Source organism: Xyrauchen texanus, chromosome 15, assembly GCF_025860055.1.
Source record: "Xyrauchen texanus isolate HMW12.3.18 chromosome 15, RBS_HiC_50CHRs, whole genome shotgun sequence".
In the NCBI taxonomy this organism is placed as follows: domain Eukaryota; kingdom Metazoa; phylum Chordata; class Actinopteri; order Cypriniformes; family Catostomidae; genus Xyrauchen; species Xyrauchen texanus.
In genome coordinates this window covers 34,607,056-34,631,554 of record NC_068290.1, presented here as the reverse complement: position 1 = coordinate 34,631,554, position 24,499 = coordinate 34,607,056, and the positions used below count along the sequence as shown (strand labels likewise).

Sequence of the window (24,499 nt, the reverse complement as noted above, 5' to 3'; positions counted from 1 at the left end):
CTCCTCTACCCGCCCTATTTCCATCAATTCTTGCCTTTCATGTGTGAATTTCCTGCAAGACAAGGAAATGCTCAACTGTCTCATTTTGATGGCATTGACCACATAGACCCGTTGGATGTTTTCCTAAGGTGTTCTGTTAAGGTTAATGTGCCCAATTCTCAGCCTGCTATTTATATTCTTAACATACCTACTCTGTTTTGGATTGAGAGTAAATGTCTCCACGACAGTGGACTAACTTGCCAAAATCAAGTCCAAATTAGCTCTAAGGTCAATAAACAGCGATGCAAGCACCAAGCTTAAAGTGACCAGCCCACCTAGAACACATAAAACTAACCTGTATCTGTATGCTTGCATATTTACACTGGCTCCAGAAGTTTGGAATAATGTACAAATGTTGCTGTTTCTGAAGGAAATGTATACTTTAATTCACCAAAGGGGCATTCAACTGATCACAAAGTATGGTCAGGACATTACTGATGTAAAAAACATCACCATCACTATTTCAAAAATTAAATTTTTTATCAAATCTACAGTAGACAGCAGCCATCACTCCAACACCGTATCCTTGAGTAATCATGCTAAATTGCTAATTTGGTACTAGAAAATAACTTGCCATTATATCAAACACAGTTGAAAGCTATTTGGTTTGTTAAATGAAGCTTAACATTGTCTTTCTGTTTGTTTTTGATTTGCCTCAGTATGCAATAGACTGGCATGTCTTAATGATCATATTAGGTCAAAAATGGCAAAAAAGAAACCGCTTTCTCTAGAAACTCGACAGTCAATTATTGTTTTGAGGAATGAAGGCTAAACAATGCTTGAAATTGCCAATTAAACTGAAGATTTCATACAAAGGTGTACAATAGAGTCTTCAAGACAAAGCACAACTGGCTCTAACAAGGACAGAGGAGATGTGGAAGGCCAGATGTACAACTAAACAAGAGGATAAGTACATCAGAGTCTCTAGTTTGAGAAATAGACACCTCACATGTCCTCAGCTGACAGCTTCATTGAATTCTACCTGCTCAACAGCAGTTTCATGAACAACAGTAAAGAGAAGACTCTCAGGCCTCATGGGAAGAATTACAAAGACAAAAAACATGTTTGAAACAGAAAAAGAAAAAATAAATAGTTAGAGTGGGCAAAGAAACACAGACATTGGACAAAAGATAATTGGAAAACAGTGTTATGGATCTTAACCCCATTGAGCTTTTGTGGGATCAGCTAGACTGTAAGGTGCATGAGAAGTGCCTGATAAGACAGACACATCTATGGCAAGTGCTACAGGAAGTGTGGGGTGAAATGTCACCCTAGTGTCTGGATAAACTGACAGCTAATGCCAAGGATCTGCAAAGCTGTCATTGCTGCACGGGAATTATTTTTTGATGAGATCTCTTTGAAGTAGTTCTGAACATTTTGCTTCAAATTGTATTAGTAATTCTTCACATTATTAATGTTCTTCTAACTATACATTGTGATCTGTTGAATGCCATTTTGGTGAAACAAAGTTCCAATTTCTTTCAATAAGAGCAAAATCTGTACATTACATTCCAAACTTTTGGCCGCCAGTGTATATACAATTAATTATTTAATGTGAAATCGCCATTTGTCATATTTAATCAAGCGTCTGAATGTTGATCAGAACCGCAGCAGCGACTCCAGCACTGTTGGCGGCAGCAGTGTGTTCCTCAATGAGATTCATCTGAAGGTGACTCAGTGGGAAAGATGGCGGCGGCCTACCTGACCCACCATCAGAAAGTCCTGCGACTCTACAAGAAGTCCCTGAGACACCTCGAGTCATGGTGCATATTTAGGTAAGATCTCACACTGAATCCTGCAGCTGTGCTTTCATCTGTCTGTATCAGCACTTAGAGGCCGTTTAGAGCAGACGCCAGTCGATCTCAGCCTGTCCGTCCTACTTAAACCAGTGCAAGAGTTCATATGAAAACACCATGCTATTTACCACCGTTCTGCTCTTTTAAGTTATTTAAGTGCTTTTAAACCACACAGGAGCAGATGCATTTATTTGATAGAGGTCGCTTTTGATCAGACTAAACACAATATAATAAACTGACGTCTTTTGGAGTTTGATGGATTATATTTCACTATTTTTAACCCTCCCATTCTCTTTTCTGATTTACTTTCTTACTGTTTGGGGCCCCAGAGACTTATGCTGTGCAAGTAAAAATAAAATGAACAATTAAAATGTAATCAATCATTATCGCTTCACATTTTTAACGATTTTTCCTTTAAAGTACTTGCAAACCAATATGTCACAAAATGCACAATACAAATCAATTTATTTGATAACTAATTAAAGAATTATTTTCCAGATCAAGGGAAGACTTGCACATATTGTAAAGAAAACATGAATTGCATGCAGGAAAAAATATTTAAACGTCATAAAACCTCTCACTGTTATTGTACATGTCACACAAATAATTATTGTCTTCCAGTGTTGAATTCATCCATTGAGCATCACAGCATGAAACAACATCACTACAGATTTCACCACACTCATCTGGAAGAAAAAAACACAGTATGTTTTAATACAGTTATAATGTCACTTCAAAATATGTGAAGCGTGCATAAAGACTGAAGTAAATGAACATAATCGTACAGTTTCTAAAGACATGTACAGGGATGCACCAAAATTTTGGCTGCTGAAAACCTTGGCAAAAATAGTTTGCACAAAGACTGTTACTTTCAAATCCGGTAACAGAAACACTCGCACGAAGAAAAGCATTATTATTTATGTTGCGTTATGTGATTCTTTTCTGTCTATTCTATTTTATAGTGTGAAATGTGTAATTATAGAAAAAGTGGTTTGAATGCAGCCCTAATAATAACATTTATTTATTTATATATATATATTTTTTTTGTTTTTTTTTGTTTTTGCATATTTGCAGACAGTGTATGATATTAGTTTTATTGATATTTGGCTTTTTATCATTAGACAAGACAGTTAAATGTTACAGGAGCTATTGAGAAGAGAGAGGGAGAAGTGCAAACGTATCTGCCGCGGCTCTAATATGCAGACAGTTTAAATGACACTGTGTTGCACACCTGTCTATTATTGTAGTAACACAATGGCACATAACAATAAAACTAACCGTGACTGGTCGTTTACATGTCTCAGTTGCTTCACATGCAAGCAGATGATTCTCAGCATCTGCAAGAAACAAATCGGGCAAATGGGAAAATATATCGGCAGATGCTGATAATTAAAACAGTCGGAAAATCGGCTGATTTATCGGCCTCTGCGATATATCGGACGACCACTAGTAAAAGTACTACTTTAAATGATTACAACTATGAAAGCCGATGCCAAAATGGTTTATAAATGTATTTACACTATTATTTCTCATTAAGTACCACTGTTTGTTTTATAGAAACCATAGTGACTTAGATCTAACCATGGCAATTGGAAGCCATCCATTGTTTTACCTACTTCAGATTATTTAGGTTGTCTTTATGACTTATAATTCTTACCAGTAACCAGGTTACACCAAATGTCTTTGTCTTTTTCAGGGATAAATATCGTTTCTATGCGTGTCTGCTGCGAGCACGCTTTGATGAGAACAAACATGAAAAGGACATGGTGAAGGCCACCATGATGCTGAAGGCAGGTGAGGAGGAGTTCTGGACCAATCAGCATCCACAGCCCTACCTGTTCCCTGACTCACCTGGAGGAACGTCTTACGAAAGATACGAGTGCTACAAAGTAGGTTCAGAAATATTGAAAATATACTGTGTATTTTTTTTATTTTGTAAATGCAGTTGTTGTATTTGTGTGTCAGATATGAAATTGAATACATGCATATTTGTTGAGCTGCTGTTGTTGCATTGGAATATCTGTCTGTTTATTCATGCTCCGTTCAATCCAAATTTGATTCAATTCTGATTATATTCTTTTAAAAAAGTCTTTTAAATAAGACTTTGAAGAGCTTTCTGCCTCATTGTCACTTCATTCACTCTAGGTCCCTGAATGGTGTCTGGATCATTGGCACCCCTCCGAGAAAGCCATGTATCCTGATTACTTTGCTAAAAGGGAACAGTGGAAGAAGCTGCGGGCTCAGAGCTGGGATAGAGAGGTATGTGTGTTCATGAAGCTCTGTGAGCTTTCACACTATCAGACTGGATGATTTGATATGTAGACCTGCATCTCTCTGATAAACATGATATAGTGGTCATAGCTGGTGACTTATTTTCCAAGCACAGAGAAAAACATAAATGGATGTCTTGTTTTATACTGAATGTACATGAGAATTAACATGTAACATGATGCTCCCACATGCACAAGACCAATCACAATTCAGTATGAAAATGGAAGCAAGAAAGACTAATGGCAATAGAGTGCAACAGTGCTCGCCCACTTTTTCAGCCGTCTGGGTTCCGGAACCTTTTCTCCTAATTTTTTTTCATAGGCTTTTCATGAAATCCTTCATACAAGTGTTCTAAGCCTTGAACCAAACCAACCAGCACTGATTTGAAGCAAAAAAGTATATGAAAATCAGACAAAGGGTCAAGACTGTGTACTTACTGTTTAGAGGGGACAAACTACAATACCATGAAGTATTAAGAATGACATGATCAAATAAAAAAATTATGGAAATATATAATAAAAGATACATTTTAGGTTATTGATTACATGTATGGACACAATAAGCTTACTGCAAAATATTCTAATATTTACAAATATATATGTACATTTGAGGGAAACCGACTTGATTGCGTTAGTCACAGGAAGTGGGCGGTCGCTGCTGGACTTGTTTGGCGGGTTTTCTTGGCCGCGGTTCTCTGATTGTTGGATCTTTCTCTACTGGTCCATGTGTAATGTAGTTGTTCACCAGGAATTCTGCTATTAAACACTATCTTAAAATAATGAAGTTGAAACAACATGTACTGATGGCTTCAACAAAGGCACATACCATTGATGAGCAACCTCAGAGCTCACGGAGCTTGGTCTTTAAAGTTTTATTAGTTCTAAATGAAATCTGTTAGTCTATGGAAAATCTGAATGGGATTTTTCTTCCGGAACCAGACATTTGCATTATATTCAGTATGCAAATATAATGTGTATGCCATCGTTGCCAGTTTCATTTGAATGCTCCACATTAACAACCAATTTATGTCACACAGAGATTTTTTAACTTTAATCTTACATTTTGGGTCACACTTTATTTTACAGTGTCTGCATTACTGTGTATTTACTTAAGTACGTACAAAGTAATATTAATTAACTACATGTCCATACGGTGTATGCAAATTGTTATAATTATTATAGTAACTAGATAGGTTAAGTTTGTCAAGACAATTTTATGTTGGCTTGACCAAGCCATGTCTAAAAGTTTAAACAATACAAATTTGAAGATAGATTGTTATACAGACATTACAGTAAGACAAACAGCCAGCTAGCTAGCTAGATATAGTCAGACAGATATAGCATACTGACCAAATTCAAATTGTAGTACATAGGGTAGATTTCAGATGGAAATACATTTGAATATAAAACTCTTGATGCTTATTGAAAGTACCTACTGTGTTTAGTCTATATCTTGATATTATTAAGGTTGTTTTGGTATCAGTACATCTATTCAAACTATTGCAGCTGTTCATTGAGTTTATAGATATTTTGGTTCATACAGCATATAGTTATGCTTTGTTTAATAATGGCTTGGGTCTCATTTTAGTCAGTTGGATAACTGGTTTGATACTCCAGTGAATGATCACATCACTCCTTTTCTGTAGGTCCAGCAGCTGCAGGCTGAAACTCCTGCTGAGGGCCCCAAATCTGAGGCCCTGCCACCGGCCCGAAAGGAAGGAGACTTCCCTCCCCTATGGTGGCAGTTTGTCACTCGTCCTAGAGAACGGCCCATGTAAAGCCTCACATGTTAGAATATGAGATGTTTGTCAAACGTTTACTTGCGTTCTGTGAGCTCAACCCTTATAAATATAATAAACTATTCTGTGAATTAGAACCCTTGTATTCATTTAATAATAATAATCATGGCTTCATTTGATGTTAACTTGCCTTGAATCTTATAGGTAAAATGTTTGATGCGCTTAATATCATCATCAGTAAGAATATTTGGAAAAAGGCCAGAAACATACTCCACAAGTACGCTAAAGCGGATGTAAATGCTTGATCAACGCATGTACATACTTGTAGTGCATTTCTGTGGCAATAACAATTAACTCCGTACTCAAGGGGGTGGGATAGATGCCTTCAGATATCCGTGCCATAAAACAATGTTATTACTGAGGTATACACAAATAGCAGAACACAATAATTGAATAAATTGAGGTCATTCAATAACTATTTTATATTTAATATATGCAGCAGTAATTACAGGGAAAAGCATACAGAAGGTGATTCTATAAACTGCACAGTGTTGAGAACAACTCGCACTACTCAAAATGTCATTTCAAAAAACTAATACTAAATATCAGCAAGAAAATATTTATTTATTTTGGACATCAATCAGCTTACACATACGATTTGGTAGCTTTTAAAAGAAAGGGATATCTAGAAAAGCTCTGAAAGTAAATATCTAGATAGTGGTTAGCTGAAATAAAGGCTGGTTAGTACTAAAGGTTTGTACATTGACAATATTAAAACATTTTTGTATCGAGAGAGAGTACACATACAAGATTATAGCATCATATGCAGGTAAGGCATCCGCTAATTTGTAACTAATTTCACAATTTTACACCATTGTACTGAGACGACATTACTAAAGCTGGTCCATGGAGAGGAAATTATGATCTTCCTTTTGTCACAAAAGTGTAACTCTGTATTTGACAATGAAGTTTCACACTGTTTGATTATCTTACAACATTTTTGGATTCTGTACATGAATACTCAAAAGTAAAAATCCCAAAATATACTAAAGGTTTGTAGGCTAGACCTACAAATCGTTTGTGCTGCCCCTGAATCATTTTTGTGTTCTAACTGTATGGAGCGGTTTTCAACAGTGGACCTGTTGGCCTCAACTGGATTTTGAATAAAAAATAATTTATAACAGAATCAAAGCACCAAACAAAATCAAATGTAAGTCACAGAGGATGTGATTTTACGAACAATGTCACTGAACAGTTTTGCTCCACTGTATAGCTGCATGAAAACCTCACGAAAAGAAAGGCAATGAGTGCTGAATTAAATAAAGTAGGTAAAAAGTACATTAAATGCTAACAACAAGATGGTTTGGGCACCAAAAGAATGATTGAAATGATTAAGGACTTAAGTCATAGTACCATCTTGCCTCTCTCTAATGTGCTTGTACTATGACTGGCAGCTCCTTTGTGCTCAATTTGAGTCACTTAAACAGCATTCACATTTGCTGACTACAGATGATACAATAAAACATGCTCCATCACATTACAATGTACTGGTAATCCAGAAAATGACATTTCCCTTTATATTAACTGTACTGTATGTTAGACTTCCTGGGAAATACGAGCACAGGTTCACAGCCCTAGTTTGCCATTTTGTTTTTTTTAAACATGTACACCGATATACTGTTATGCTTGAACAAAAAAATCTAACTGGAAATACGTAAAGGGCATTGTACCAAACAATAACCACTGCCTTCCTAATGAACTGAGTATAGTATACTGCCTATAATATTACAGCACAGCTAGTAATCTTGCTAACATTAGTTTTTCGCTGCTCAACAAACCCAAAAACTGAGATTTGCCACCGAGAGAGTCGTTCATGTGTTCTATAATCTGGAAAGAGGAAGTGAGTGTAAGAGTATGTGTATGTGTGTGTGTGTGTGTGCTTTTGTCAACTTATTAAACTTGCACTGTATTAACATAATATACAAAATAATCTTGCATCACATAAATGAAAGCTTATCTGGTTAAGGATTAAATCAGAGAGGGCCGAAGAGACAAATAAATTACGTTTGTGGGTTCCTTCTTACCTCTGTCGATTTTTACATTTTCATACAAATAGAGTAGAGTATTTTTTATTTTTTTTGCTAAAGCTTAAAATTAAAGTATATTCAAGCAGGATATTAATAATTGAAAGCATTGTAACTATTATTGTTGTTACTAAGAATAAACAATTTAAACATTTAGTTTTGTAGATTATGTTTATAGTGAGTTAACCTAAGACTAAATCAACTAAAGGTACAGAGGTTAGGCTGCATGCTTGTGTTATTCATTAAAATATACACGATGAAACTACTACAGAACGTAATTGCGCAAGGATGCAATCAACTGAAAATAAAACTCCTTTAACATTCTATATTGTGACAATAAGACTCTTAACATGAGTCATCGGGACAGAATGAGTCGATGAGGTGAAAAGCCAGGTCAGGTTGACATTAAAGGAATGTTTTGGGCTCAAAACAAGTTAAGCTTAATCGACAGCGTTTGAGGCATAACGTTGATTACCACAAATATTTATGTTGACTCCTCCCTTACTCTATCACAGGGGTGGCCAACTCCAGTCCTGGAGAGCCACTGACCTGAAGATTTTAGCTCCAACCCTAATCTAACATGCCTGAACAAACTAATGTAGTTCTCTAGGATAACTTAAAAAATGAAGGGAAGGTGTGTTTGATTAGGGTTGGAGCTAAACTCTCAGGACAGTGGCTCTTCAGGACCGGAATTGGCTACCGCTGCTCTATCCAAAACTATAACTTTGTTGCCATTATGACATAACGCGGGTAAACCCGGCAAGTGATCATGTTTACATGTATTAAGTTAACGTTTTGTGGCAATACATATAACATTTTTTGTATTTTATTTACATTTATGGACCGACCTCATTCACTTATATTGTAAGTGTCTTATTGTAACCTCCATTTTTTTTTTAAATAAATGAAGGAGGAGTCTAAATTATTTCCTGTGGTAATCAACATTATGCTACAAATGCTGTCGATTGAGCTTAACTTGTATTGAACCAGGAATATTCCTTTAAAAGAACACTGTGACAAGAACAAGATCTGATCACAACCCACACTCGCAGCTTGTACCACCTTTAACAGATGTCAGTTTATCTACTTTGTTACCGAACAAGCTTGTGGGCGGTGAGTGTCCTCTCCAGCCTCTCTATTAAGGCTTAACAATTTTAATACAATCTTTATACAGTATTAATACATGTTACTTAAGGACTCTTCATGCTCTATCACGCAATGCGTGGCGCAGAACGGTCGTTGGTCATAGTTTTCTTTAGCTTGACTCCTCTACGGATGGCTAGAAGCATGGTGTCACACTGTGGGTCTGCTGAGTCCAAGTCTTCTGGGTCTTCTTCGAGTCCACCCGAACCTCCGGCTGAGCCTTGGGGTCCAGGCGGCAAAGGAGGGTTAGTTGAGGCCTGCCCACTCCAGGATGCCACAGGCAGGATGCCCATCTGCTCCATGTCCTCTCCTTGAGTGGGTGAGTCAGGGCTGGCTGGTTCCTCTCCTTCTTCACTGCTGCCCCCTAGTGGGCTGGAGAAGCCACCTGGAAAATCTGGCACAGTCGGCGTCTTCACCGGGATGACTGGGGTTCGGATGGGAATAGGTCCAATGCCCATGGTAGCTCTACGGACAGAAGGTTTGGTAGATGGTGTGCGGCGGATTGTAGCCACTCCAGGCGTGATAATGACGGGCCCGGGCGTGGAGGGAAGACCGGCTGTGGAAGCTGGACGCTTGGTCTGAAACATCTTGCGGTAGGACTGGCTGATGTCACTGTTGCGTGGGATGGTTGATGACTTGTCAAAATCCTGCTGATCGCCCTCTGGGTCACCACTCACCAAAAAATAGTCGTAATCAGACACTGAAACCAAAAAGCCAAATGTTAGGTGAAGTCAGTGTACATTCAAACAAAAAAGAAACATTAAAGTTATGCACACAGACAAGGGAACACAAATGGATATGCTGTTTTCACATTCAATCGACTCATTTTTTTGAAATGCGCATAAAAAACGATTGCATCATAAACATTGAGTACCATGTTTACCAGCCCAATAAACAACACTGCAAGGAAGCTGTTTATTGTCAATGACAGTGTTAGGTTACTAAAATGTAAAAAAAAACAAAAAAAAAAAACAAATTAATTCACTACAAATGATGTGAAATGATTCTCTAACATTTTAATCAGATTACTAACTTTACTGATTACTTTATTGGAAAAGTAATCACATTGCTGATTACTTTTAAGTTCATTTCTAAAACACTTTTCACAAAAAAAAGCTTCTGTTTTCTGCTCAACAAATTCAAAATATCTATATTCCCTCCTTGTTCATTGACTCATAAGGGGGCACATACCCTTCAGCAGTCACAAAATGTGAAGAGATGTATATATTAACATAATTTATGTTTGAAATGTATTCTACATATATCATATTTAGGGCTGTCAATTGATTACATTTTTTAATTGAGCTTATTACACGATATGCCGATTAATTCATCCAATTAATCACAATTCATCGCATATATCAATATAAAATAAAGATAATTAAAAATGTAAATAATACAAAACAAAGATTGAAATATATTGTATCATTATGGCTCACAAGAAATTGATTATACAATACAAAAATCATTTTAGAGGTAAAATATATTTGTAGTTTTATTCCTCTACCACTGAACATAGGCTTACAGTTGACAGAAATCCATTTGGCAATTGATTTCATCAATCTGTCCTCTTCTCACAGGACGTGTTTCTATGTTCTGTCTGTGCTATTTTTAATTGGGGATTAATGTTCATATGTCTCAGACATCAACATCAAACTGATTAAATAGCCATGTGTCATATGTCGTTGCAAAGCTAAAAAGAGAAGAAAACAAAAAGCCTATTTATTTTACTTACAGAAAAAACTTAGCAAGTAATATCCAAATAAATATTCGCCCTAGGTTCTCTTGCCCCATATAAAACACAAAGCGCCAGAAACCTGGGTGTACAAGTTGTATTTGCATGTGTAATTAATTCTTATGTACAATTATTATGTTTTATTTGTTTGAAGAGGTTTTTGTACTCCAGGATAAATTATTTTTATAATATCATAACTTTTGATTGCTTTGTCGAATTAAAACAAAATTGAACTCTGATGTTACAGCTGATATGATTGAACAAAACAAACGCAGTTTTTCGAAACTACCTTATTTGCACCCTGAGATATATAGTCAAATCAGAATTATTTTTTTAAAACTTAATATTAAATATTAAGTCAAGTTTATTTGTGCTTCATCCAGCTTTCAAGAATGTGCACTTGCGAAAGGTCAGCAAAACTAAGTTTAATAGAAGTACTGCCATGATCTTCTGAATTTCTTAGTATTTGGTATGCTTTAATGACAGCTGGCATGGACTACCCAAGTTTTTTTTTAAATCCTGATAAACCATGTTATACAGCATGATTTGCAACTATTCTAAAATTCCCAGTTTATGTCCAGGTTTAAATTGGATTTTGAAGCCAAGATTTTCAATGAGGTCTCAGACTTTTGGAACCCAATGTAAATAATCAATAGAGGCTCATGTCCAGATTGCATTCACATCAACCACAAACTGTACTGTGGTTCACATGAACTGAAACCCTCTTTTCAAACAGACTTAAGTGCAGTACCATTGTGCACACCAGTTCGAAACACTAATCAAATGAACTAAAGTTAAGGTCAATTGAACCTGTGTTTGATACAAAATCTCTAGTGTGGATGCGATAATAGACACCTTGGGAGGGAATGGTGTCCTCTGAGCAGCAGGGTGTTGTTGTCTGAGTGCTGTAGCCACTGGAGCACTGCAGAGAGTCTCTGCTGGAGCGCTGAGTGTCCAACTGCAGCCCACGGGACAGAGCCAGTGCCAGCTCCTCGTGGGCCTCCATATCTTCCACCTGTGCAAACACAAGCACAAAAAAAAGAGCATCCTTTTAAAGGAATAATCAGTCATTTTTATCTTATTAAAAAGGTTTTCCAGCCAAAGGAATTGAACAGTGCTTTTGAAGAATATGTTTGAAATGAAGACTCCAGTCATGAATAAAAATACAGATCTAATAAAAGTTTTATTTTAAGTGGAGTCATGAAGTGTTTGAAGATTGCAACCAAAAGGTTGCCATTTCAAATCCAACAAGGGGTGATCCAACTTCAGATCCATGACATACAGTATTACCACTGACGTGTCTTGCCTCAAATGGCCATTGTTTGCGAATGACTGACCTTTGGTGCAACAGTCATACTCCTTGCTCCCTGAGTGTCTTCAGGAGGAGAATAGTCTGTGATTGGCTGACAGGAGGGCACAGTGCCATTTCTGTCCACAACTTCCTTTGGTTCCTTTTTCCTCCTTAGTGTGTTCACCATGGGTTGATCATAAGGACCTGGTTTAGCCCAGTCCTGCAGTCAGAACAAGAGACTCAACACCTGCCACATTGGGGTTGTGTGCACATGTTATTCCAATACTGGCCACTTGGTGGAAATGTCGGATAAGCTTCAGCCTTATGTTAAATATACAGTAATGCTAATGCTTCTTGATAATAGTGTGGTCTCACTGTATTCCTTTTTAATAAAATACATTTTTCTGTTAGCAATCTTCAAAGGAAATGTAAACATTTCTTCAAAAAAAGAACATTATTTTTTCTTTAACTCGTTCCAAATCAAAATTACATTCTTTCCATGGTGGAACACAGATGATGTTAGGAAGAATATGATTACTATATGATAGTTCATATAACGTGTCTGATCAGATCAACATTTATGTTGTTATTTATTAAAAATCTTTCCCTCCACCACAGCTCTCAAAACCTTAATAATTTATATTCATATCTGGCACATCACCTTCGGTTTCAACAAACAATGCCATATTGCATCAGTAAAGAAAAAAACAGACATATGCATAATGCATATATATATATTTATATATAAAAACATACTTTTTTAAATATATGCTAACATGAATGAAAATTGAGAGCTACGACAGATGGGTACATTTTCATTGAATAGACTTAAATTTGCAGTTTTGTCCTTCACACAACTTGAGGACAAGTAAATAATGACCACATTTTCAGATTTGGGTGAAATACTACTTTAAGTATCTAAGCTCTTAAACAATCAAAATATTTGAACTGCAATTCCAGTCTATTTGCGATTGTTAAAGGGGTCATGACATGCCTTTTTTATTTTTGAATATGTTCCTTGAGGTTCACTAATAATATTTGTTAAGTCCTATTTTTGTAAAACATCATTTTCCACCCTCATTCTGAGCCTCTGTCAGAAATGCTCGTTTTTGATGTTCCTTCTCCTTTAAGACTTGAGAGTAAACGCCCACTGTTCTGATTGGCTCTCTTCGCTTGACTGACCTGCTCTCTCTCCTTGCAATCTCACTGCATAAACAGTCTTATATTTGTAAAACATTATCATTTTCTACCCTCATTCTGAGCCTCTGTCAGAAACGCTTGGTTTTGGTGCTACTTCTCCTTTAAGATTTGACAGCACATGCCCACTGTTCTGATTGGCTCTCTGCTCTTGGTTGACCTGCTCTCTCTACTTGCCATCTCACTGCTCACCGCTACTGGGTGGGGCTATAGAAGTAAAACAGGCGTTGACATGTTGTTGTGGAGGCGGTCAGATGCAAATGTCTACCACAGTGTGACATCACAACGTGGAGGAGGTTGAGAAAAACTAGTTCTGACAGCTTGGATTCAACAAATGCAGTTTTTGCAGTGAGGAAGAAGTTTTGAGTTCTGAAACTTACAGTATGTTTTTATAGTACAACGACCTCTTAATATGCCAAAAGATCAAGGAAAACATGATTCCTCATGTCATGACCCATTTAAAAGTATTTCTTAGCTAGCTCTGAACCATTTCAAATGTGAAAGTGTTTTTTTTTTTTTTTTGTAGAGTTTTACAGATAATAATGGCAAGAACAGATTCACATTGTGAATGTATCACTAGTGATGGACAAGGGATGAGCAACATAAGAACTGAAGAACATAAGATGGTGTGACTGTGGATGAGAGGATGGACAAACCTTCCAGCTGGGGACTTTGGAGGAAGGAATCATGCCTGGGCCCAGGGTGCAATAGTGGGGGTATTCAGGCAGGAGAGCTGAGCCCGGGCGTGACCATGAGCACAATGTGGAGGAAGAGGAGGAGGAAGAGGAAGAGGAAACGGAGGAGGGAGGGGAAAAGAAAGGAAAGGCCCCTCCCGTACCCCCTCCACTCAGGTACTGCGACTCTCCCAGCACGTAATGATTGTAGCCGTTTGATAACTGAACACATGCAGGGGTGGATGGGACATGGACATGAAAAAAATAAATAAAACACAAAATTGATGAAATTAATTAACGAAAACAGGATAAACAAGAACAACAAGCACAGCTGTGGATAGTGGACTAACAGAATAACTGATTGCAGATGACTGAAAGGGTACAACAAATTAAAAACATTAATAAACTAAATGATTGGCACATGGGTGAAACTGCTATCCACTAACACAACAATGAGCAGCATTCGCAAATTTCTTATCCTGTTCATGTGAATAATCATAAAAAAAGCACAAGGGACAGGCAAATACATTTTTGGATTTGAAAAGGAGTGACTCAAGGAAAGGAAGGAGGGAAAACCGAGTGGAACGGTAGGGTTGTGTAAATAAAAATGCTATTCATTTTCTCCAAAGCGAAATTGATGTTTACATTTAATGAATACATCTTTCAAGATCATGACATCTGAAATTGTTTTGTAATCAGATTACAGTTACTGACATCCAATTAGTCTAATTACTTTTAAGTACAGTACTTGAATTAAACATTTCTAACAATTTTATGTATGTAAAATACTTATTAAAACATGAATTATGTTCATAAGGATGTCTGATTGCTTTTCTGTGACAGCTGAAGGGTGTCATTGTAAGAGGGTAATTTTTGGTGCTGAGTGTACTGTATGACTTGTGTGTAAGGAGGAAATATTGACATTATTTTGAATTCGTTGAGTGAAAAAAAAACTTCTGTGAAGTGTTTTAGAAAGTAACTTAAAAGTAATAAGTAATGTGCACATGTTTGATGAAGTAATCAGTAATCTAATTACAATTTAATTTTTTTGCAGGCAGTGCTGGGTAGTAATGAAAGAACAAAATCAAGTACATGTAATTGGATTAAATTACATTTTAAAATACTCATAATCAGACTACAGTTACTTTTTTATAGATTACATGAGATTACATATTAACAAGGCTGCAGCAGAAAATTATTTATTGATCATTTTCATAACAATATCAACTTATTGTTATCCCCAGGTGCAGTAATCCCAGATGAACATTTTGATCATGTTCTCCTTTTACATTAGTTACAACAGTAAGATATGCACTTCAGCTTCAGAATAGCCAATGGACTATCAGTAAGCAGTAAGTGTTAAAAATGTTTCAGTGTTTTTAGATGAAAGCTTTGACCTTAGCGAAACATTAATGACCATAAAATCAACAGCAAAGATGTTGCCATTACTGTTTTATGCACTTAAAATGAACTTCATGTCTTGGTGTTTTGAATGATAACATTTTGCACTTTCATTGCTGTTAGATTTAATGTTTATTTCATTCATGTAATGTTTAATGCACTTTTTAAAAGAGTAAATTACCCAACACTGGTAATGGTATATGCCACGGGAGGGATGGGTGGGATTTGTCGATACCACTTTTTGCCTTTGCCAACATTGTCCCAACCATTTTTTGAAATGGCTTTTGTCAAGTAAGTGTCTAATGCATAAGAAACATCTCCAGTTCTTGATTTTAACTTTTTTTTTTAAATAATCATGTTTCAAATCTGATTTCCCTATGAAGAACTACACTACCCATAATCCTTATGAGAGCTCAACCAACCAGAGAATCACAGCAAGCAAATCGCACAAAAAGAGCTAGCCCAAGCAGCAACCACACACTCCCATGAAGCATTGCAAATGACGTAATCGACCTGGACTTCCTACACTTTTAAACTACTCTTGTACTGTATATTTGTACATTTCAAAATATTTCACAATAAATGTAAAATATAGTTATTATACTTATAATCAAAGACAATAATATTAACTATTGACAAAAGTCAACAGTTTCATAGTCTAACATTGATTTTTGAATATATTATTTCATTCAGAGTACACTGTCCTGTACCTTTTATCTTTTTCGGATTTTCAAATATTTTTCAGTTTTTAATGTTGTGATTTCTTTCTGAGATGATTGGTGTTGTTGGAACTCTTTATTTAAGTATTTAAGGAAAAAACTTTCGGCACCAAGTTCACTGAAAAAGTGGGTGGCACTGTACTAAATGGTGTTGCTAAATGACATAAGGGTCAAAGGGGGGGTTCACCTTCTCTGAGCAGGCAGTGGCTCCACCTGAGTCAATGGAACTGGTAGAACTGCACTCGCTGATTGATTGACAGGTCTCAGAAGTATCCGAGGAAGCAGAGATGGAGGTAGTCTACAGCATGCAAAGCAGCCGAAAAACATAGAAAACAACAGCGCACGCAGAAACAAGTTCACACATACACATGTGTAAGAAAACACACCCAAGTGAAAGCATTCAGTGTATACACACACACACACACACACAAACCAGAGCAGCACATACACGAAGAAGCAAAAAGGAGGCCACAGCACACAGACAACATGTTTAGACACACAAATAGAGAAAGAGACAGAGAAAAGCAAATAAAGCGTGTGGTTAGAGGCTGTAAAATAAATACAAATGTCAGAAAACTACACAAAAAAAAGATTCTGAGCTTCCAGAAGAAGAATTAGTATGCCAAATCTAAGGCCTGGGGCTGGTTGCATAAAAATGTTATAGACTAGTCTTACTAGTTAGTCGTCTAAAATGATGGTCTAATTTCTTTTCAGTCAGTTGCAAAACTTTATTTCTAATTTAAGACCAAAACGTAAGACAGCACACCTCTAGGATAACTTTTGTTTATATTCAATGTTGCCAGTGGGGGCTTCAGTTGAGACTTTGTAGAAGACTTTGACTTCAACGATGGTAACAAAATGTCATGTGTTTTTTATTATTTGGGTTAAAATCAATTTTTTTTTCATTCGAATCCATTTTGAAGCACTGTGTTCCTCTAATATGCAAATATTTTCAGCGAATGAAAACTGTATTGAACATCCACTGTCGGCCATTTATTTTAAAGCTGTTTAGTGTCTTACTTTTCCCACAATGCAATGCAAATTAGACTTACTACAGACAACTGTGAGCTTGTTTTATGCAACAGGCTTTCTATGGCATCTTTAGCTAGTCAAACTAATTGTTACACGCAGTCTTAAGTTAATGGCTATGTTTATGCAACTGGCCCCTGTTTTACACCGCACACACAAGCAGTGTGTAAGCAAAGTAGCAGTTTGCGTTGAGCTTTCACACTGACAGTGATACTGCTGTGTAACAAAACTAAGGCCCTATGCAGGAAGTCAAGTGAATTGTGGGTTTTTCTTTTAATGACGCTATCAATTATAAAATGGTTACCGGGAGTTGGCCATTGAAAACTATTACAATCTTGATCGTCATGAAATCAATCCCTTTTATATATGTGCAGCTTTCAAGTGCGGTGTGAACCAGGCCTGAGGCAGAAAAACAGTGACATCAGTTTCATTTAGCGAGAGTCAAATTGAACCACATGTTTGTCAGATTCTTGGATTAAGGAAAACTGAAAAAAGCAAACAACTATACAGAGCTTGTGAGAGGTGCAGATCCAGTGAAAGGCAGCTGCTTAACCGCTAAAGTTCTTTCTAATTGAGCGGGGTAGCCACGGATATTGGAAGCTCTGAGACCATGCTGGGACCTAATTTAGGGGGCCAGTCGATCTTGGATGATATCACTAGCAAAGCATCGCAAACCTCAAATCCCGGCTCCACTGAACCCGGACACAACTTTGCCAAGCAGAGTTGTGGTTAGCATCTCAAATGCTCCACTTAGGGTGAACTTAAAGTCTCATGACTGTTTTGAAACCATAGTTTCTTCTCGGAATGTAGTCATGTTTCCTCAGGCACCTAGAAGGCTGCTTCAATTCCCTCAAAAGACAGAGGGGCAACATTTACCAGATTTTTTTGGTGACTTTGTAGGGTATTTTCATAGAGGACGAGCCAATTTATTTTCAAACCTTGCACTAGACTAGCTGCACTTGCATGAGTGATCCAGTGATCATGGGAAAGTTTGAGAGGGGCAGGAAAGTGGTAAAGTGTGCACAGCGATGCAGGAGACCTATGAACATAGCAGGAGGCAAAGACAAATCATTGGCAATGTAAACAGGAAGTCTAAAATGCCACAGGGTCTAATATTCTTGTAGTTTTTTATCTTGTCTATGCTTTTTTTATGCTTTCATGTTTTTGTTTAAACTCAACATCTGTATCACATTCCTTTTTTTCTCACTTTTAGGGGTCAAGAACCAAAGATGCATAGGCACCTATAGTATGTGTTAGTCTTCTTCTTATTCAGCCATTTCTATTTATGGCTGGATTCTATGGAAATAGGTTGCGAAATCTGGAATAACCTGGATTTGTGTACTGTTTCTACACGAAAATTGGCTCAGATCATCTTAAGTCCAATTTTCAAAAAATACACCAATTGTTTGTGTTCAAAACTTTTCAACAGAAAAACCTTGCAAATTGATGGCCAACTGATTCTTTCTGTAAATTTCCTCCAGTTGTATAACCCACCCTGTTTCTCAAGAGAGGATCAATTCAGCAAACTCAGTTAAAGTTTTCGCAATGACAGTCTAGAGGCACCTGTTCAACTTGTTCTTGACTACGCGTAATTGGCTATGACCTGACATGGGAATGAACCACAGAGTAAAGCCCCACTCCCTGCAGTGAGTCTCTTGGTTTGTTGACCGACACTAACACTAGACTTGAGCTTAAGATGACTGCTACAGGGCATTTTAACGATGGATGTGCAGCCCAAAGCAATGAAACGAGACACTGTCTTCTTTCAAGCACTTACATGACAAGACAAAAAACACTATGGGTGAACTTTTACACTGGGTTAACAGTTAAGAGGTGGGTTGAGAAGGCTTCTTGATATTAAGATGTAAAAATGATTGACTCTTGACTTAAGAATCCAAATACGTTTTGGACCACAGAAAATAAAGAGCATTTGTAAGAAATAAGGGCATTACTACAGGTGGTCTGTGATAATTCAGGATATGTCTACTTTTGAGCTCTTACCTGCGGAGCAGATTCAGAGGGCATGGGGGACGGTGACTTGGACTGGAAGGCGTCTTGTGAGATGAAGCCAGAGTCGTGTGAAGAGATGCTGGAGAGGCGCACCGGGGCTTGCTGTGGCAGTGTTGAGCTGCGATAGCGATAGTGTGGGGAAGGGGAGTGAGAGTGCGACCCACTGGATCTGGAGTCACTACTGTTCACACTGTTCAGACTGCTGTTAGAGACAGAGCCGGAGTGGAGGGGGCGGGGCACAGGCAGGGAACAAAACAGAGAGGGGGGAGGAGACCAGGAACCATTAACACTCCACACAAACCAAATGCCGCAGGCAAGGACAAACAAACCAAATGTGAAATGTGAGATGTGAACACGTAAAATCAAGGTGAACAGAACTGCTCTTTCCCAGAAGTACAACTTTAATTGGACAACTAGATTTTTACTTTTTAAATATTTACAATAAACTGTTAGTGGTGCTTGCACATGAAAAACTCAGTCATAATTCTATGGAGTTATGGGTGGTTTACAGGGCATTGCTAAGAATATTAGTGTTTTTTAGTGAATAGGTAGGATGCTAACAGGGTGTTTTGAATTGTTGTTAGAGTGTTGCTACTTGGGTTCAAGGTTGCTGTGGTTGCTAGGATGTTTTTGGTGATTGGTAGATTGTTGCATTGGTTGTTAAGCTGTTCAAGGTTGTTGCAGTTGCTAGGGTGTTTTGCATGGTTGGTAGAGTATAGGCCCTTTTCACGTGACGTCACGCAACTTCCGTTCTGACTCAAAGCAGTGTATGTTTACTTCCGCCAGCATAGTGGAATGCTATGGAGTTTACCCAGTCCCTTCGACACCTGCCAAAAATACATCTAGATGATGTACAGCGACTTGCAGACAACTTTTCACTTACAACACGTTCCAAACTTGACAAAGGATACAAATTCTTCATTGAGCAGTACCGGTTTGCGTATGAAGGTAAGCATTTTGTATTGTCCCGGTCAAATTACGTTAGCGGAGGAGTTAGGATAACGATAGTTGTTAGCTTTCTCTCCTGCAGTGAAAGTCCATATTCTTAATTAATTTACTGTAATACAGACCTGTAAACTCTTGTTGCAATCATGTTTATTACTGATGTTAGCTACAGATTGTGTATTGTTAGATAAATGTCAGTAACGCATTCATGGTTAATGTGCCCTTTCACCAAAACATTGCATTGGAATAGTTTCGAATGTAGTTGTCGATGAGGTGACAGTGAGAGGGCGTTGTCACAGGTCCATGAGGAAAAATGAGGAGGCTCATCACCTTCAGGTTTTTCTGATTTTCATGTTCTGCTGCGGTTGCAGACACTTTGCAGTAACGTTATCCCACAAAGTTCCATTGTGGTTCAGTGTGTTTCTCAGCCTGATGTCAATGAGTGTGGTGCACCAAAATCTAGATGACAACCTTACATTTAAAAAACAGAAGAGGGTTGTTTGAGGACAAAAAGACTGAGAAATATGCTGTGTGATGTTAAAATAAAGTAGGTGTTCAAAGTTCATGGACTTACTGTAAAACCTTAAGTTTGTTCAATTACTCCAATGAAATGTAAAATTGTTGTGCAGGAAAGACTTATTTTCATGTTTCTATTATCAGGTTAAATTTCATGCTACACTTCATGTTTTCAACCTTGTTTGTAGCTTTGAGCTGCTATGAAAGTGTTGTATTAGTTTCCTTCATCTCACATAAATGCTATTACCAAATATGTAAATAAAAAAAATGGCAAGTTTTAAAGATATTCTCTTTCTTTTATTGGTTAAGATGTAAATTCATTTTACTCTGGATAAACTTTTTACAGAATGCTTCACAACATTGTTTATTAAAAACCATGAAAATATAGTAACACGTTAAAGAATGCAATAAGTTACTGGAAATGATCATTAACGTCATCAAAATAATCTAAATATAAGAACCAATAACGCTACATACGTAAATATTATTATTATTTTAATTTTACCTTTCGTATTGTCGGTGATCACCTTCTGTGTTTTCCTGAAGTAAATTTAACCAGCGCGCGTAAGTTAAAACGGAAGTACGTTTACACTGCTTTGTGGAAAAGCGGAAGTTATCTGACGTCATTGTGAAAAGGGCCTATTGCTTTGGTTGCTAAGCTGTTCAAGGTTGTTGAGGTTGTTAGGGTGTTTTGGATGGTTGGTAGAGTGTTGCTACTTAGTTGCCAAGCTGTTCAAGATTGTTGTGGTTGCTAGGGTGTTTTGGGTGGTTGATAGAGCGTTGCTACTTTGTTGCTAAGCTGTTCATGGTTGTTGTGATTGCTAGGGTGTTTTGGGTGGTTGGTAGAGTGTTGCTCCTTGGTTGCTAAGCTGTTCAAGGGTGTTGTAGTTGCTAGGGTGTTTTGCATGGTTGGTAGGGTGTTGCTACTTGGTTGCTAAGCTATTCAAGGTTGTTGCGGTTGCTAGGGTGTTTTGGGTTGTTGGTAGATTGTTCCTACTTGGTTGCTAAGCTGTTCAAAATTGTTGCAGTTGATATATTTTGCGTGGTTGGTAGAGTGTTGCTACTTTGTTGCTAAGGTGTTAAAGATTATTTCAGCTTCTAGGGTGTTTTCAGTAGTTAGTAGAGTGTTACTACTCGGTTGTTAAGCTGTTCAAGGATGTTGTGGTTGCTAGGGTGTTTTGGGTGGTTAGTAGAGTGTTGCCGCAAGGTTGCTAAGCTGCTCATGGTTGTTGTGGTTGCTAGAGTGTTTTGGGTGGTTGGTAGATAGTTCCTACTTGGCTGCTAAGCTGTTCAAGAATGTTGCGGTTGAAATGTTTTTTTTTTTGTGTGTGGTTGGTAGTGTTGCTACTTGGTTGCTAAGCTATTAAAGATGACAGTATTTCAGCTTCTAGGGTGTTTTCAGTAGTTAGTAGAGTGTTGCTACTTGGTTGCTATGCTATTCAAGGTTGTTGTGGTTGCTAAGGTGTTTTGGGTGGTTGGTAGAGTGTTGCTACATTGTTGTGAAGCTGTTCAAGGTTGTTGCGGTTGGCAGGATGTTTTGGGTAGTTAGTAGATTGTTGCTACTTGCTAACTAGTGTTTAATATAGTTCTGAAACTTGGTTGCTATGGTGCTTAAGGTTGTCACTGTTGCTAAGGTGCTTTGTTTCCTTAATGTTTTATTTGAGAGTAATTCTTGGAGCATTTTAAAATTAAAAGTAGCCTAAACTCACGTCTACTTAGAAGTCTTCCTGAGGACTACTAAATCATTAAGAGTGAATCACAAACAATTAAAAGCATGGCTGCTGTCGTCAATTCACAATGCAATCGAGTTATTATGACATTGACCTTTTAAAGAGTGTCGTCTGAATCACAAGGGTGTTTTCATTATTGGAAACTTAGAGAAGAAATTACTTCTCCCACGAACCGAAACAACACATGTTATATAATATTATATATAGGCTATATACAGTATAGGCTAATTCTGTCTGTAATTAGTCTGTCTATAATGAATCTACTGACAAATAGTGGTTTCTTGTCACCCAATCATTTTGGCCGATTTAAGAAAGTGGGGTCATAGAACGTGACGTCATCCGTAGCAAAGAGGTCAACTCCGCCTTTACTCTCACATTAAGATTTCCCCCTATTCGTTAGTAAAACTTGTTCTTAGCAGTTATGTAAAAAGGTTTTCAGCACAAAAACTTTGGAGAACTTCTAGTGGTAAGATAAAAATCTGTATTAATGCCTCCTAAAATACGAATACATGGGATTTTCCAACTGTTCACCAGGAATAAGTCATACATCTGAATGCATTGTAAAGTAATAACACACCTTTTAACAAGCCACTTAATTTGAGCTTGTATCAGTCATGTTTATGGCACAAATGGTGCAAGATGAGTTACATGCCGAAGGTTTGTTCAAATCTCTCTCTAAGTATGAGCAATAGTAACAGTGATACTTCCCTTAGTAAACACAACTAATTATTGCTGAAAACCAGGTCTCAAACTAATTCATAACTGCTTCAATGGGTCAGTAGGTGGTAATGTTATTTCAATGTATGTGAAGAATTACACAGATTTGAAAAAAGAACAGTAGATTATGACCAGAGGGCTCAGAGAATGAAGAGCTCTAGATTAATAGCAGTCCAATGATGTGATAGAAGATAATTACATTGTGCCCTGATTGCTATTTTTAGCTACTTGTTCTAAAATCAGCACCCTTGGCCAGCACTTTTCCTAAAGGGAATAGTATAATGGTGGAATACATCAACATAAGAAGAGACAGAGAGGCAGAAGCCGTGTCAGCAAGCACATTTATCATGCTCGGAGCTCCTGCAGGCGAGACAAGAGCATTGTGGTCATTAAAGAGCGTGCATTTGCCACTTAAAGCTGTGAATATGGAGTTCTTGCCAGCTGCATTGTGTGATTTGACTGCTGTTGCTTTATCAGAGTGGAAATCCAACAGCGGACCAGACACAACAATGCAGCGTCACCTTACAAACTGTTTCAAGTGAAACTGTTCAAAAGAGAATGACGACCAATTCACAAAGCTGGACACAGAGGGTCAGGGGTTTTGGTATGAAGGGTCATTACGTAAAAAAATCTAATATGATGAGCACTGTTTCCAGATCAGTATTATATTTCAGCTTTCAGTTACTGAGAATGGTAAGATTAGTTGATCATCCTAGATTGCTTCCTCTGGAAGACAATTCATAAGTTCTCTTTAAAAAGTTACATGTTAAATGATTCATTCAATACAGATTTATATTGGATGCTAGTGGTTTACTGGGTTTTTCAATGGGTGATACTAATAACTAGAGAGAGGGGTGGTAAAATATATGTGGTATGGCCTAATTAAATATAAATATAGCAACTGATATGTACATAATACAGGTAGTGGACTTTTTTTTTTAATCAACTTCAAGACTTTAGGTTAAAATTTACAATGGCAAGAAAAAGTATGTGAACCCTTTGGAATTAGCTGGTTTTCTGAAAAAATTGGTCATAATGTGATTTCATCTTCATCAAAGTCACAAGTATAGAAAAACACAATGTGCTTAAACTAACAACAATACTTCATGTCTTTATCAAACACATTCAATAAAACATTCACAGTTTAGTGGAAAAACACTTGGATTTAATAACTGGTCGATCCTCCTCGCTCCCTCCACCGTACTTCCCCGCTGAGATTATGTTTTCAACTTTGTATGTGGTGCCCTTTTTATGCCATACATAGTGCTGCGTGTTCTTCCCAAACAATTCAACCTTAGATTCATCAGGGGGTAGTTTTGGGCATTCCAAATTTTTCACCCAATTTGGAATGCCTAATTCCCAATGCACTTTTATGTCCTCTTGGACACGTAGCGACTTTCCTCAATCCAGGTGGCAGAGGACGAATCCCAGCTGCCTCCGCGCCAGAGACCATCAACCCGTGCA

The 24,499-nt window shown here is 37.4% G+C and overlaps 2 protein-coding genes across 7 annotated transcripts in view; one reads left to right on the top strand and one right to left on the bottom strand.

The window, feature by feature from the left end:
• The first annotated feature begins 1,706 nt into the window (after positions 1 to 1,706).
• On the top strand, positions 1,707 to 5,992 carry LOC127656316 (NADH dehydrogenase [ubiquinone] 1 beta subcomplex subunit 9-like). 2 transcript variants are annotated; one of them, XM_052144586.1, is made up of 4 exons: positions 1,707 to 1,814; positions 3,532 to 3,724; positions 3,981 to 4,094; positions 5,752 to 5,991. In XM_052144586.1, exons 1-4 carry the CDS (start codon positions 1,726 to 1,728, stop codon positions 5,881 to 5,883), a joined length of 528 nt encoding a protein of 175 aa, XP_052000546.1. In that variant the 5' UTR covers positions 1,707 to 1,725; the 3' UTR covers positions 5,884 to 5,991. The 2 variants fall into 2 exon arrangements, with proteins under 2 accessions (XP_052000546.1, XP_052000547.1); XM_052144587.1 differs by lacking the exon at positions 1,707 to 1,814 and adding an exon at positions 2,456 to 2,539 and having other exon boundaries at positions 5,752 to 5,992.
• Positions 5,993 to 6,311: 319 nt separating this feature from the next.
• The window catches only part of LOC127655805 (protein MTSS 1-like), a 103,099-nt gene continuing 84,911 nt past the window's right edge, over positions 6,312 to 24,499 (bottom strand). For 2 of the 5 annotated variants that reach the window (XM_052143785.1, XM_052143788.1), the window contains 6 exons: positions 19,119 to 19,329; positions 16,276 to 16,386; positions 13,951 to 14,190; positions 12,144 to 12,317; positions 11,662 to 11,821; positions 6,312 to 9,771 (listed from right to left, as the gene is read on the bottom strand). In XM_052143785.1, the coding sequence (XP_051999745.1) occupies positions 9,140 to 9,771; positions 11,662 to 11,821; positions 12,144 to 12,317; positions 13,951 to 14,190; positions 16,276 to 16,386; positions 19,119 to 19,329 (1,528 nt within the window). In that variant the 3' untranslated portion in view covers positions 6,312 to 9,139. The remainder of the gene's footprint in view (positions 9,772 to 11,661; positions 11,822 to 12,143; positions 12,318 to 13,950; positions 14,191 to 16,275; positions 16,387 to 19,118; positions 19,330 to 24,499) is intronic. The other 3 variants (XM_052143787.1, XM_052143786.1, XM_052143789.1) reach the window with 3 other exon arrangements.

Bases quoted from the DNA above. Each gene is read 5' to 3' on its own strand.
- LOC127656316 (XM_052144586.1), top strand. From the start codon at position 1,726: ATGGCGGCGGCCTACCTGACCCACCATCAGAAAGTCCTGCGACTCTAC. The intron at 1,815-3,531 runs GTAAGATCTCAC...TGTCTTTTTCAG, and splicing joins GAGTCATGGTGCATATTTAG to GGATAAATATCGTTTCTATG. The intron at 4,095-5,751 runs GTATGTGTGTTC...CCTTTTCTGTAG, and splicing joins CTCAGAGCTGGGATAGAGAG to GTCCAGCAGCTGCAGGCTGA.